This window comes from Olea europaea, chromosome 8 (genome assembly GCF_002742605.1).
Source record: "Olea europaea var. sylvestris chromosome 8, O_europaea_v1, whole genome shotgun sequence".
NCBI lineage: Eukaryota > Viridiplantae > Streptophyta > Magnoliopsida > Lamiales > Oleaceae > Olea > Olea europaea.
This window is the reverse complement of record NC_036244.1, coordinates 2,716,531-2,729,743: the sequence shown is the minus strand read 5'-3', so window position 1 is coordinate 2,729,743 and position 13,213 is coordinate 2,716,531. Positions and strand designations below refer to the sequence as shown.

The following is a 13,213-nucleotide window of genomic DNA, read 5'->3' as shown; positions in this document are numbered from 1 at the left end:
CACTGTGACTCATACACTTCCTTCTTCAGGGCCTCAATTTGGGCCAAAGCAGACTCGAGCTTCGCCGCTTCTTCAACCCTCTGAGCTTTGGCTTCTTCGGCCTCGGCCTTAGCAGCTTTGACTTCCTCTGCAAAGGAGGCAGCCTTCCCCTCCGAGGCGTGAGTCCTTGTCTGGAATTCACTTAATGCCTCCCTGCATTCGAGCGCGAGGCCGAAGGTCCGGGCGCTTTGACTCACCAGTGCCCTTGTGAGGTCGGTGGCATCACAAGACGAAGCATGAAGCTGCCACCTCTCCGTCCAAAACTTGTAAAAGCTCTCGGTGGCACTTCTAATTTCCTCAGGGAGAGCCTCCACCAAGGCCGGGGCCAGCTCATCCTCCCTCCCAGCTAGGAAGTTTGGAGACTTCCCCTTCTCCCGAACCGGCTTCTCCTTCGCCGCCTCTGCAGCTCGCCTTGCAGCCTCTTCGGCCTCCACCTCTCTTACCATCTCCATTTTGATGGCCTTAGAGGCTACAGCAAGAAGTTTCGGCTCTCCAGTTTGTTCTGCCCTGTGGGACACTGAAGTCCCAAACTTGCCAGCTGAGCTGGAGATGTGCACCAGCTTCCTCTTCTTAGTCTCCTCAGAGACTTTCTCCTTGACCCAAGGCTCCTTAGGCTTCTCTGGCCTCTGAGAAGATGCCTCCTCCAAGGCCCTGGGAGTGCAGTCCTTCGACAGGCGCTCGACCCTGCCTCGGACTTCCTTTGCTCCACTGGACCCAGGCTTCAGGGGCCTCGCCTTCACGGTAGAAGTGGCCTTCAAGATTGAGGCCATGTCCGGAGCTGGGTACTCCCTCTTCTTAAATTTGTCTGCACAACAGATTAGCATCAGCATAAGAAACATTCGGGATAAAAACATCAAGTGTTGGGGCCCCATACCTCTGGATGCCATCAGCTCGAAGTCCAAGAAGTATCTGCTTCTATCAATCAGGTGATCGAAGTGCCGAAGCTTCAGAGGCCTCTTGTAAATGTCCTCTATCACCTCGAATTCCTCCCTGCTGAGCTCAAACCTCGTACTACTATCTGCAAAGACGAACCTCCAACAGTTAGACGAATAAATATTCTGATTTCAAAACACGAGCAGAGGACGGGAGACTCACAAGCTTCGTAGTACTGGGTCGGCACTGTGCATGACAGGGCTTTGTCACCCTCCACTGCCTGCCATTTACCTCGCACCCAGAACCAGGACTACTTCCACCCCTTGATAGAGGAAGGAAGCCCCACCACAAAGGGTGCGTGAGCCCCCCAAGGCGTGAGGTAGTACCACCCCCTTGACTCCTTCCCCAATTACCCGGGGCTGGAACAGGGTCAAGAAGACATGAAGAGGCATGTCCTCCCCAAGTGACACTTCCTTCCACAGGAAGTACGAGCCGACCAGCTGGCTCCACCCATTCGGTAGAACCTGGGTCGGCGACAGCATGAATTTCCTAAGCACTGCCCTAAAGAAGGGGTGCAAAGGAAGACGCATACCTGCTTTGAACAGGTATTCACTCACGGCCACGTAGCCGGGCCTCGGATAGCAGGCCCGCTCGTTCGGTTCGGGGACTAACATCTCTATGTTATGGGGCACATTGTACCTTTCCCTAAGTTCCCCCAACCTCTTCCCCGTCATGTTCGAAGGCACTCTAGAAGCCCCCCACTCCTGGGTATAATCCACAGCCTCCTCGGCCATGGCATACCTATCCACCTCGGACGTCCCCCCATGACCTACCCCATGGTCTAAAGACGCCACTGTAACAAGTTCCCTACCCGAAGTGGACTCCATACTTTTCAGAACAAAGACAATAACAACGATTTTTTATGCAAACAATACCTAAAAGAGTTCAACACAAACGGAGACTGGTCGGAATCTAATCGCAGACAACCTCGACACCGGAAAATGGGAGATTTGAGAGAATTTGAGAATGTAAAGTGTTCAAAAATCTTGAAAATTGGGATTTTCTCGCCTTTTATAAAGGTCCAAGACGAACCCCACCCGTCAGATCAAATCTCAGTCAATCCGAGCCCTCCATTTTAGATCCAATCCGAGGCGTTGAATTCAAACAGTTTTTCCAATCCTACGCCTCCGATCTATGCGTGCCTCCCACGCACCCCTCAAACGCGTCTGCTTCTAGAAACGCCAGCTGACCTCATAATTGCATTTTTAATTCGACGACGCCATCGCCTTGGAAGTTGTAACGGTTCAGCTACCTTTCCTCGAAAACAAGCATAAAACATCAAATCATTGGCACATCGACCAACGCACAATCATTACCATTGGACCTCGGCAAGCCTCGCAGGTTCGGTTTCCTCAACCACCTCGGCTTCCTCTTCGGCATTCAGCGTTCAAGCCTCGCAGGTTTGGTTTCCTCAACCACCTCGGCTTCCTGTTCGGTACTCAGCATCCAAGTCTCGCAGGTTCGGTTTCCTCAACTACCTCGGCTTCCCAATCAGCCCTCACAAGCCTCGCAGGTTCGATTTCCTCAACCACCTCGGCTTCCTCTCCGGCACTCAGCGTTCAAGCCTCGTAGGTTCGGTTTCCTCAACCACCTCGGCTTCCTCTTCGGCACTCAGCATCCAAGCCTTGCAGGTTCGGTTTCCTCAACCACCCCGGCTTCCTCTTCGGCACTCAGCGTTCAAGCCTCGCAGGTTCGGTTTCCTCAACCACCTCGGCTTCCTCTTCGGCACTCAGCATCCAAGCCTCGTAGGTTCGATTTTTTCAACTACCTCGGCTTCCCAATCAGCCCTCACAAGCCTCGCAGGTTCGGTTTCCTCAACCACCTCGGCTTCCTCTTCGGCACTCAGCGTTCAAGCCTCGCAGGTTCGGTTTCCTCAACCAACTCGGCTTCTTCATCATTCACCCAAGCAACACTTCTCAAACTCCACGCATTATATAAATATCTATACTTGGACTTGGGGGACTATTATTTGGGGTTCCAGAATTCTTCAACTTACTCCATCAAAGTCCACGCACTACATTAATGATTATACTTGGACTTGGGGGACTATTGTCGCGTGTTGTCACACCTGTCCTACCCACCTGGACCAATGGCCCACTCATCCTGATTCACGTGGCATTCCTGCCGAAGTGGCACACATTGCCGAGGTGGGATATATCCGAAGTGCTTCAGGCCGAGGCCCCATGACCCGAGGCATGGAACCTGTTGGATGTAGCTGAGGTCCTCAAGTGGAAGTATTTGTCAAATGGGCGAAGCCCCAAAGTCGATGCACGAGCCTCTTAACCACAAGGAAACATCCTCCATGGTCACCTTTCCCAAGAGATCGCCTGCACAGATCTTATGCGAATGATTGATGGAACGTTTGTTAAATCACTGCTTTTTTTTTTTTTTTTTTTCTCTTTCTCTTTCTTTATCTAAGAGATGTTCTATCACCGATACAGGGCTCAATGGAGTCCTTTTACAAATAATCTCTCATGGATTTATTGGTGCTGCACTTTTTTTCTTGTGGCTCTACCTATGAATTATCCAGTAATAGGTCTTTCACAATGAGATCCACCTATACAATAACGGTATTTAATTAGGAAATTTAGTTGGGTAGCTGACCCTCTTAGTCTGTTCTTGACAGAGTGGGAGCTTCATTTTTATGTTTTTCAAATACAGGCTAAGTGCAAATAATTCCAGAATAGGATTATTTCATACTAAATATGTGTGACACAGACTCACCTTCTTTTGCTGGTTCATGGTTGGACCCAGAGATAAGCGGCAAGTAGAAACATCCATGATTAGGGGACGCCATTATTCAACAAAAATGTTTGGTTATAGACTATCATTCTAAATCAACTTGCTAAACTTTTCTCGACTAGTGCTTAATATTCATTGATAAAAACACCATTATCTTCAACATTCAACGATAAAAATCATTTATTTGATATTCAGATTATGGATTTCACAATATGAGGTTTGAGGATGAGTGATATGTGGGATTATTTGTGATTTTTTGGATTATCGGATTTGGAATTTTGATTTTGGTAGAAGATGATTATTTGGATTTGGGGATTTTCCATGGTAAAATTAGGGGATTTTGAACATTATTTGTGTAAATAGATTGGCTTGTTCAGTGAAGTAATATAAGCTGTCAAAATAATAAATATAGATTTAAGTTGTTTTTTGTGTTTCATTTTTTACTTTATGAAATTCAGTAATACGTATTAAAAAAGTAGGAATGTATTATATGAATTATTATTTTAAAATGAGTAATAAAAGTAATTTTCTCTAACTTTTAACGATGCTTTTTCTAACTCAACTTGAAGCCCGTTCTGTGTACTTAAAAAGATGCATACACTTTACTTTTATTAAAAATATATTTATCAATGCAATTTTGATGATCTTCAAGTTGGTCACTTAGCTCCAATTTGACCCCAATAATTTTCATTCCAATACATTATATTTTTCACTTTTTTATTTTCAATCACACAGTCTTCTATAAAATAATATTACACGTAAACTGAAAATTTTTCATTCTTTTTCAATCGCTCATTTTTTTAAAAACAAAATATTATTCCACCCATTTTCATTTTAAAAAAGAGGGCCAAACAGGGCCTTAATTGATGATATGCTAAATTTGTGTCTATATATTTTATTCTTACCCTTTGTTTTTTCATATTTTTATTTCTTTATATATTAAAAAAACTTAAATCCGAGCTCTATAAGCCCCTGTTTGGCCCCCATTACCTGAAAATGGTAATGGGGGGAATAGTATTTTTTAGAAAAATGAGTGGTTGAAAAAGAAAGTAAAGTTTTCGATTTACGTGTAATATTATTTTATAGAAGATTGTATGGTTGAAAATAGGAGAGAGAAAAATGAAATGTAATGTAATGTAATTTAATGTTAATCAAACAGGGGCTAAATTCATTTCATATTCATTATATTTCTTAGCATAAATTTGAAGTAGCTCAAACCCGACTCGCTGTACCTTTCTAGAAAATATCTTATAACAAAAAGTAAGATACCAACAAAATGAAAATTGAAAAAATAAAAAGTCATTGTCACCATAATTTAAATGAAAAGAGTTAATTTCACTAGAAGTCCTCGAATTTTTTTTATTATTGCACTTGTTTCATCAAATTTATTTATGTTTAAATGAAAAGAGTTAATGTCACTAGAAGTCCTCAATTTTTTTTTATTATTGCACTTGTTTCATCAAATTTTATTTATTTTATATTTTTTTAAACCTCAATATTTCTTAAATTAATACATTTTATTAACTGTTCGTTTGGAAGTGATTTTTTTCTTCAAAATATTGATTTTTTTGACTGTTATTTTACTATTATAACCTTCATATTTAACCTCTTCTTTCACAAGTGAACATCACTTTTCTCTTAATGATTAAAAAATTAATTCTCAAAATCACTCCAAAATAGGCTCTAATAGGGACGGATGTGGATCATGGAGTTGGGCCGATTTTGGATTAACACGAAACTAAAAGCAACCAATTGGGTTTTGGTAAAATTCCAAACTAAAATTAATCTAAACCAATTTTCATTTAAATAAAATTGGAGTTAAGGGAAAATAGTAGAAAAACGTAGAAACCACTAGAACCGCCAAGCATACGATTCCAGAAAAGCCTTTTCAGCACAAAAATCGCACAAATTTCTAATATATATATACTCGCTCTCCTCCTCCATTGATCTGCAGTTCTGCAATATCTCAAAAATCTGAATTTTCTGTCGAATTCCGTTCGTGCTTGTAGAATTAGCGTGTGGTTTCTCGTTTGAAAAGTAGGCAAAAATGGCTGATGTTCGCATGGGAGAAACAGAGACATTCGCATTTCAAGCAGAAATTAACCAGCTTCTCAGTCTTATCATCAACACTTTTTACAGCAACAAGGAAATCTTCCTTCGGGAACTCATCAGCAATTCCTCAGATGTAAGTATTCATATATAATTGTTTTTTTTTTCAATTTTGGAGTAAAATTTGAATACCTGTTATTGATGAGACGCTGAGAATTGTTTGTTGAGTTTTTGATGTAGGCGTTGGATAAGATTCGATTTGAGAGCTTGACGGACAAGAGCAAGCTGGATTCGCAGCCGGAGCTTTTCATCAGGATTGTACCGGACAAGGTTAATAAGACTCTCACTATCATTGATAGCGGCGTTGGCATGACTAAATCAGGTATATTGCAATTTCATTCGACCTCGATCCTTAATTTTATGCTCACAGAGTTGTTGCTTTGGTGTTCAGATGTAATAGAAATGAAACCTGATTGAGGAATTATAACATACGTTGCTGAACTATAATTGTTATGATTTTTGATAATCAACAGTTAAGGGTGCAAAGAGTGGACAATCTGCATAATGGAATTGAGGCTTTCAATTGATTATTGAAATGTGGCAAAGTTAAAAAAAAAAAAAAAAGAAAGAAAAAAAATGGAAATCTTTCAATTTAACATGCTCCTAGTTAAGATTCTGAAGCTTAGTCTTGTACTACAGGTAATGGTTGAAAATTAAATATGGATGTGAGGTGAAACTATATATACTGATAAATACACAGACCAATTTCGAGTTTATGCAGGGCGAATATTGCAAGTGTCTTTTAAGTTAAGTAGTGCCCCGAGAAACAAGGAGATTCCTCCTATTTTACCCATGATATGCTGTCTGGAAGCTATTTGAACGTGAATTTGCTGTCTGGAAGCTATTTGAACGTGAATTTTTTTGTTCTTTACCCCTATAGAGATAATGAGTAGGAAGATTCGCAGTATTTCATTTGTACTGGCATTTAGATTAGTACATCTTCGCAAGGGTGCAATTGAAATTAAATTTTTTCCATACAATAGCTAAAATTTGATCGTCAAATGTCTTAGTATTCTGTCATAAGCTGCTCTGGGTGTTTTACATATGCATCCCAATTCCACTTAATGGAAATACATTATATGAGATTCTGGGCTCTGATAGTGTACATCTGAATGTGAACAGATTTGGTCAACAATTTGGGGACAATTGCAAGGTCTGGGACAAAGGAATTTATGGAGGCATTGCAGGCTGGGGCTGATGTTAGTATGATTGGTCAGTTTGGTGTAGGTTTTTACTCTTCTTACCTTGTGGCGGAGAAAGTTATTGTGACAACCAAACACAATGATGATGAACAATATGTATGGGAGTCCCAGGCTGGAGGTTCTTTCACCGTGACAAGAGATGTGAGTGGTGAGCCTCTGGGAAGGGGCACTAAAATAACTCTCTTCCTCAAGGATGATCAGGTATTGTTGCAATCTGTTTGGCATTAGGTATTTCTTATGTGAGACAGGCTTAATAATTTGAATAGACTTCAACTTTATGATTGAATTCCATTCTAGATGAGTATGTGTTAGCGTTCCAAACAATTTTTCTGTATGTTGATGTACAAGACATACATAGGTGGAAGGCGAAGAAGGCCTCCTTTCGGGGGGGCTCGAGCCATCAGTGAGATACCACTCTGGAAGAGCTCAACGGTAGAGTGTTACCTTGATGTGGTGGAAGTCATCAGTTCGAGCCTGATTATCCCTAAACACAATGCACTTGGAAGCAGAAGTAGAAAAAGGAATAAATATAGTGATAATTTGATTCTTCGTCGCCGTATTTACTTCGGCGAGAAAATAGAATTTCTTTCTTTGTCTTTGCAAAAACAGGGGATACGGATGAGATCAAACAAAAGGGGAAATAGGGGTCTATAATAGATAGTGATTTCTCCTTTTTAGTGATTTCCCCCAACATTGTTGCTCTTCTTAGATAATTTCACGTGCTGCTAGAGTTCATGAACTTTGTTGTTTTTTTTAAATAATTTAATGTTCTTCCTGCATCACGTAGTAATTTCATGTTTACGTTTCTGATTATTGTAGCTGGAATATCTGGAAGAAAGGAGAATAAAGGATCTTGTTAAAAAGCATTCTGAGTTCATAAGCTACCCAATATATCTTTTGGTTGAGAAGACCACAGAGAAAGAGATCAGTGATGATGAAGACGAGGAGACAAAGAAGGAAGAGGAGGGCGATGTGGAGGAAGTTGATGAGGACAAAGATAAGGACAAAAAGAAGAAGAAGAAAATTAAGGAAGTAACACATGAATGGCAGCAGATCAACAAACAGAAACCCATCTGGCTCCGCAAGCCTGAAGAGATTACGAAGGAAGAGTATGCTTCATTCTACAAGAGCTTAACAAATGACTGGGAGGAGCACCTTGCTGTGAAACACTTCTCCGTTGAAGGACAGCTCGAATTTAAGGCAATTCTTTTTGTGCCAAAGAGGGCTCCTTTCGATCTATTTGACACAAGGAAGAAGATGAACAACATTAAGCTATATGTCAGGAGGGTCTTCATTATGGACAACTGTGAGGAGCTCATCCCTGAGTACCTCAGCTTTGTCAAGGGTGTGGTGGATTCTGACGATCTGCCACTTAACATTTCTAGAGAAACGCTTCAGCAGAACAAGATTCTGAAGGTCATTAGGAAAAATCTGGTGAAGAAGTGTATTGAGATGTTCTTTGAAATTGCGGAAAACAAAGACGACTACCCAAAATTCTATGAAGCCTTCTCCAAGAACATCAAGTTGGGAATTCATGAAGACAGCCAGAACAGGGGTAAACTTGCTGATCTTCTCAGATACTACTCAACAAAAAGCGGTGATGAGATGACCAGCTTAAAGGACTATGTCACCAGGATGAAGGAGGGTCAGAAGGACATCTACTATATCACCGGTGAGAGTAAAAAAGCAGTTGAGAACTCTCCATTCTTAGAGAAGCTTAAGAGGAGGGGATATGAAGTGCTCTTTATGGTGGATGCTATTGACGAATATGCTGTTGGTCAGTTAAAAGAGTACGATGGAAAAAAGCTAGTGTCTGCAACCAAGGAAGGCTTGAAACTTGATGAGGAATCCGAGGAAGAGAAAAGGAAGAAGGAAGAAAAGAAAAAATCGTTTGAGAATCTCTGCAAAGTTATCAAAGACATTCTAGGAGATAGGGTGGAGAAAGTGGTGGTTTCCGATAGGATTGTGGACTCTCCATGTTGCTTGGTTACTGGGGAATATGGTTGGACAGCTAACATGGAAAGGATTATGAAAGCTCAGGCATTGAGGGACACGTCGATGGGTGCTTACATGTCAAGCAAAAAGACTATGGAGATTAACCCAGACAATGGTATCATGGAGGAGCTGCGAAAGAGGGCCGAGGTTGATAAAAACGACAAGTCAGTGAAGGACTTGGTGCTGCTGCTCTTCGAGACTGCGCTATTGACTTCTGGATTCAGTCTCGATGATCCTAACACATTTGCTTCAAGAATTCACAGAATGTTGAAGTTGGGTCTCAGTATCGATGAGGATGAGACTGGCGCTGATGATACTGACATGCCTGCACTTGAAGAGGAAAACGAGGAAAGCAAGATGGAGGAAGTCGACTAAGGTGATTTTCCTTGTTTCAATCGTGAAGGTCGTGGTGGTGGTTGTCTCGAGTCCCGTGTACGAGTTTGTCTCTTCCTGTGTCTTATATTGTTATGTTTGTCTGGTTTCTGTTGTGTAATAGTTGCTTTGAAACCTTCTGCCTTCTATCCTACGCGGCACTGTTGTATAGGAATGTAACTTTGTAGTGTTATGTATATGAGAGAATAAGTTGGAATACAAATCAGATGAATAATAATGAAAATCAGTATCAAGTAGGTACCTTGCTTCGATCCATTCTAAATATTCAAATTAGAGCAGAAAAAATTTCTGAACTTGGCGCATGCCATTAAACGTTGCCCCTGTTTCTATAGATACGAATTTATTTCTGTATATTGATGTAATTAAACGTTGAATAAAACCTAATAAGCTAAACGACATTTAATTACAAGATTGTCGTACATATATAAAAATTTTGATGTAAACAATGTACTTTGTTTTAATAAATTCAATGACGGCTTAGGAAGCTGTGCAACAAGTTAGGGTAACACAAAAAACAGGAACATTAAGGGAGGGAAATACTAATTTGCTGGAGTTCAGTAACAAGATTACATATATGGTCATTGTTAATGTAAGTTTGCGCAAAATAAAAGTAGGGAAGACAGCGACGAGGAAATTTGTCAACTGAGGAATATAACCATAAAACGTAGTTGAATTATGCTATTTATACATAAAAATAGTCCATAAGGAATTACATAAAATAATGTGAAGGGAAATGATTACATGAAAAAATTGACTGTTTTTTAAACTGACAAATCTCATAATGGCATATGGCATTAGGTAAATTCATTATGTAAAGTTTGATGTATATGTAGCAAGGTTCAACGTAATTTGATGTTTCTAATCCATTTCAGGCATGGATGGAGCATGGGATCAAATCTAGTAGACCTATCTCTGACATACCTAAATTTTAAAATAAGGTAATAAAACAAGAAATTGAAAATGTCACCAGATTTGTTCCTAGTAAATTTGGAATATGATCATTGAATCTTATTTCAGCGCTGTGTTAAGACTGATAACTAGATTTATTGGAAGGTTCCAAGTTAATATATTTTTAGCAACCACAACAGACCAAATAGTTTTGGTCTACTCCTTGTTCTACCTTGATTTGCATTACTCTTGGAAATATGTGTCTTTTGATCTACTAAAATATGTCTCAAGCACCTAAAAAGTTAGGGACTGTTCTATTCGTAGTTCAGTTTTTTAGTTTTGAATTCATTTTGAGTTTTGTGTTTTGAATGCCTGTTTTGAGATTACTGAAAATACGCTTTTTAGTTCCTCAATCTGTTTTCAAATGAATAACAATGAGAATAAGCTTATATCTATTTTGTGCAAAATAGAAACAAGAAAGATAGCAACGAGGAAATTCGTTAACTGAGTAAAATGACCATAAGGAAATATTAGAACAGTTTCAAAAATTCCCTTGACAAAATAGTATAAAGTTTAACTCATAGGAACAAGACAGAGACTAAATAGAGGAGAAAACTCCACAAAGCCTCACAATTGTGTTATTCTGAGTCGACATCTAACTGAACTAAGTGCATCTCTGATGCATTCTACGGGTTGTTATCCAAGTGTTATAAGTAATTGGAAGACTTTCTATCTACATGGTATTGACTTCTAATAAATAGACACGAAGTCTAAAATTAGTCTCCAATACAATGTATGAATTAATATTTACGTGTCCGTTATTTTCTTATGATACAGATAAAACCACATCTGGATAGAAAATGTAACTTTGGAAAACAAATATTAATTTGGACCGTCATTATATATATGTATATATAGCTCCTCTCTAGAAATTTTTGTTTCTAGTTTCCATTGGGAAGGGAATTTTAAAACACCATCGATTTTTGACAATGTGGCACAATTATTGAAGCAATTGACGATCGTATTGGAGATACTATCTAAACCTCTATATGTCTTGGTGGTGCACATTTTTGGTTACAAAATGGAATGGAATTACGTAAGTAGAAATTGCTGGCTAAAGTGTGGACTATGTATCCATAAATGGAATGGAATTACGAAATGAAAGATTGCTGGCTTAAATACACAAAAAATATTTACCATAATGAGAGCTTAGCTCATATGTTATGTCGTAGAATGATCGATCCCTAAGGGACTGATCTCTTAAAAGCATCATCTCCTTTGCTATACCAAACCTATCTAGGAAAATCCTTTGTAGAGAGAGCTAAGCTTAATGGATCAACATCCCGACCTCAACTATTGGGTCAAAAAGAGGAAGGCTTCATTATTAAGCCGCTGTTTGATTTCCTTAAATAAAATAATTTATTTTTCATACTCATTTTCAATCACATATTTACATAATAATATTTTGTATGTAAACCTCATTTTTTTCCCACTTTGTTATGAGTGGAACAAGTCAATTACAAAGATGAAATAAAGCAATCACAAACAAGAACACCAAAACTTTATGTGATCCAATACGGGAAAGAACCATGGATAATGAGGATAATTCAATAAATCAAGAAACTGAAATTGTTTTATAAAACTTGATGCACTCAATCTAAATTTAACAATTCCTCACAAGTTTCTATTGTTCTCTCAATGTTTTCCATGTTGTTCAAGGTTATGAAGAGTATGCAAGTCCTGGGATATATATGACCTCAATATAGTGTTTTGGATGAAATAGAATACAAGATTTATATCATAATCATGAAACTGATCGTCAGTAGATAATATCGTTGCTCGAGCGCTAGGCTCGCTGGAAGTGAGCGACGACGCGGTACTTTAGTACCGCTTTCTTGCCCCTTGGGTACTGTGTTTCAGGACAAATTCTTACTTTTCGATTTTTTTGGGTGCCTAGGCAGTAGGCACTCCGAAACTCGAAAACTAAGTTTCAACTTATCCAAAATCCTTCTTCCAATCAAACTCCTAATCAATGATGAAATTTGATCCCTTTATCACTCAAACTCAAATTTCAATTATTCAAACTTCAACTTCAAACAAAATTTGAGTCACACCACAACAAGTATCAACCTTGACACAAATTTCAATGCATTCACTCTTCAATACGCAATTATCCACCTCTTCCAAACAAGCTCCTAAAGGCTAATTCAACAATGAGTACCAACTGATGTAAACACTATTGGCACTCCCGAAGATGATGACGTAGTTACTATTTGAAATCCTGAGGATCTCACGTCGAGGACTCGTATGTGCTTTTTCACTATGTATAGCCATGGAGTCCTCAAGTATAATGGTGTCCTCGAGATATTTCCCGAGGATCCGTGCCACCCTCCTATGAGATTTGGGTGACAACATCCTCGGGGTATATTCTAGGGATGCCCTTCTTTTTTTCAATGGGAAAGTTGATCCTCAAGCACTTCCATTTGATTAGTTTCAACGACCCTCTTGCTTAAGAAAGAGTCCTACGGTCTACGGACTCTAATTTGACCTAAATACCCCAACTGAGACTTGTACACCTAGGAGAATTCTATCTCAACTATATTACCTTTAAGTCATGATTGGACCTCTTGCAATTGTAGTACGAGTCCAACGCCCCTCTCAAGTAGGACTTTTTGAAGATAAGGATTTTAACTAATTCAGTCCTACTAGGACCACACTAATTACCTCTATAAATATAAAGCTTCAACCCATTATTCACGCATACTTTTACATAATTTTCAGTTCATAGTCTCACACATAAATTCTCTTTCTAACTTAAGCATCCGAGTGACGACGAGGACACACCTCAATGCCTTTGTTTCATGTATCAGAAGATCTCATTCGTGCTCGCCCTTAGTCGTCAAGTTTGAGAA

General features: G+C 39.4%; 1 protein-coding gene across 1 annotated transcript; it reads left to right on the top strand.

Annotated features, from left to right (window-relative positions):
- The first annotated feature begins 5,548 nt into the window (after positions 1–5,548).
- Positions 5,549–9,668, top strand: LOC111398509 (heat shock protein 83-like). The gene is made up of 4 exons (XM_023025443.1): positions 5,549–5,899; positions 6,004–6,145; positions 6,946–7,226; positions 7,845–9,668. Exons 1-4 carry the CDS (start codon positions 5,762–5,764, stop codon positions 9,393–9,395), a joined length of 2,112 nt encoding a protein of 703 aa, XP_022881211.1. The 5' UTR covers positions 5,549–5,761; the 3' UTR covers positions 9,396–9,668.
- The last annotated feature ends 3,545 nt before the right edge of the window (positions 9,669–13,213 follow it).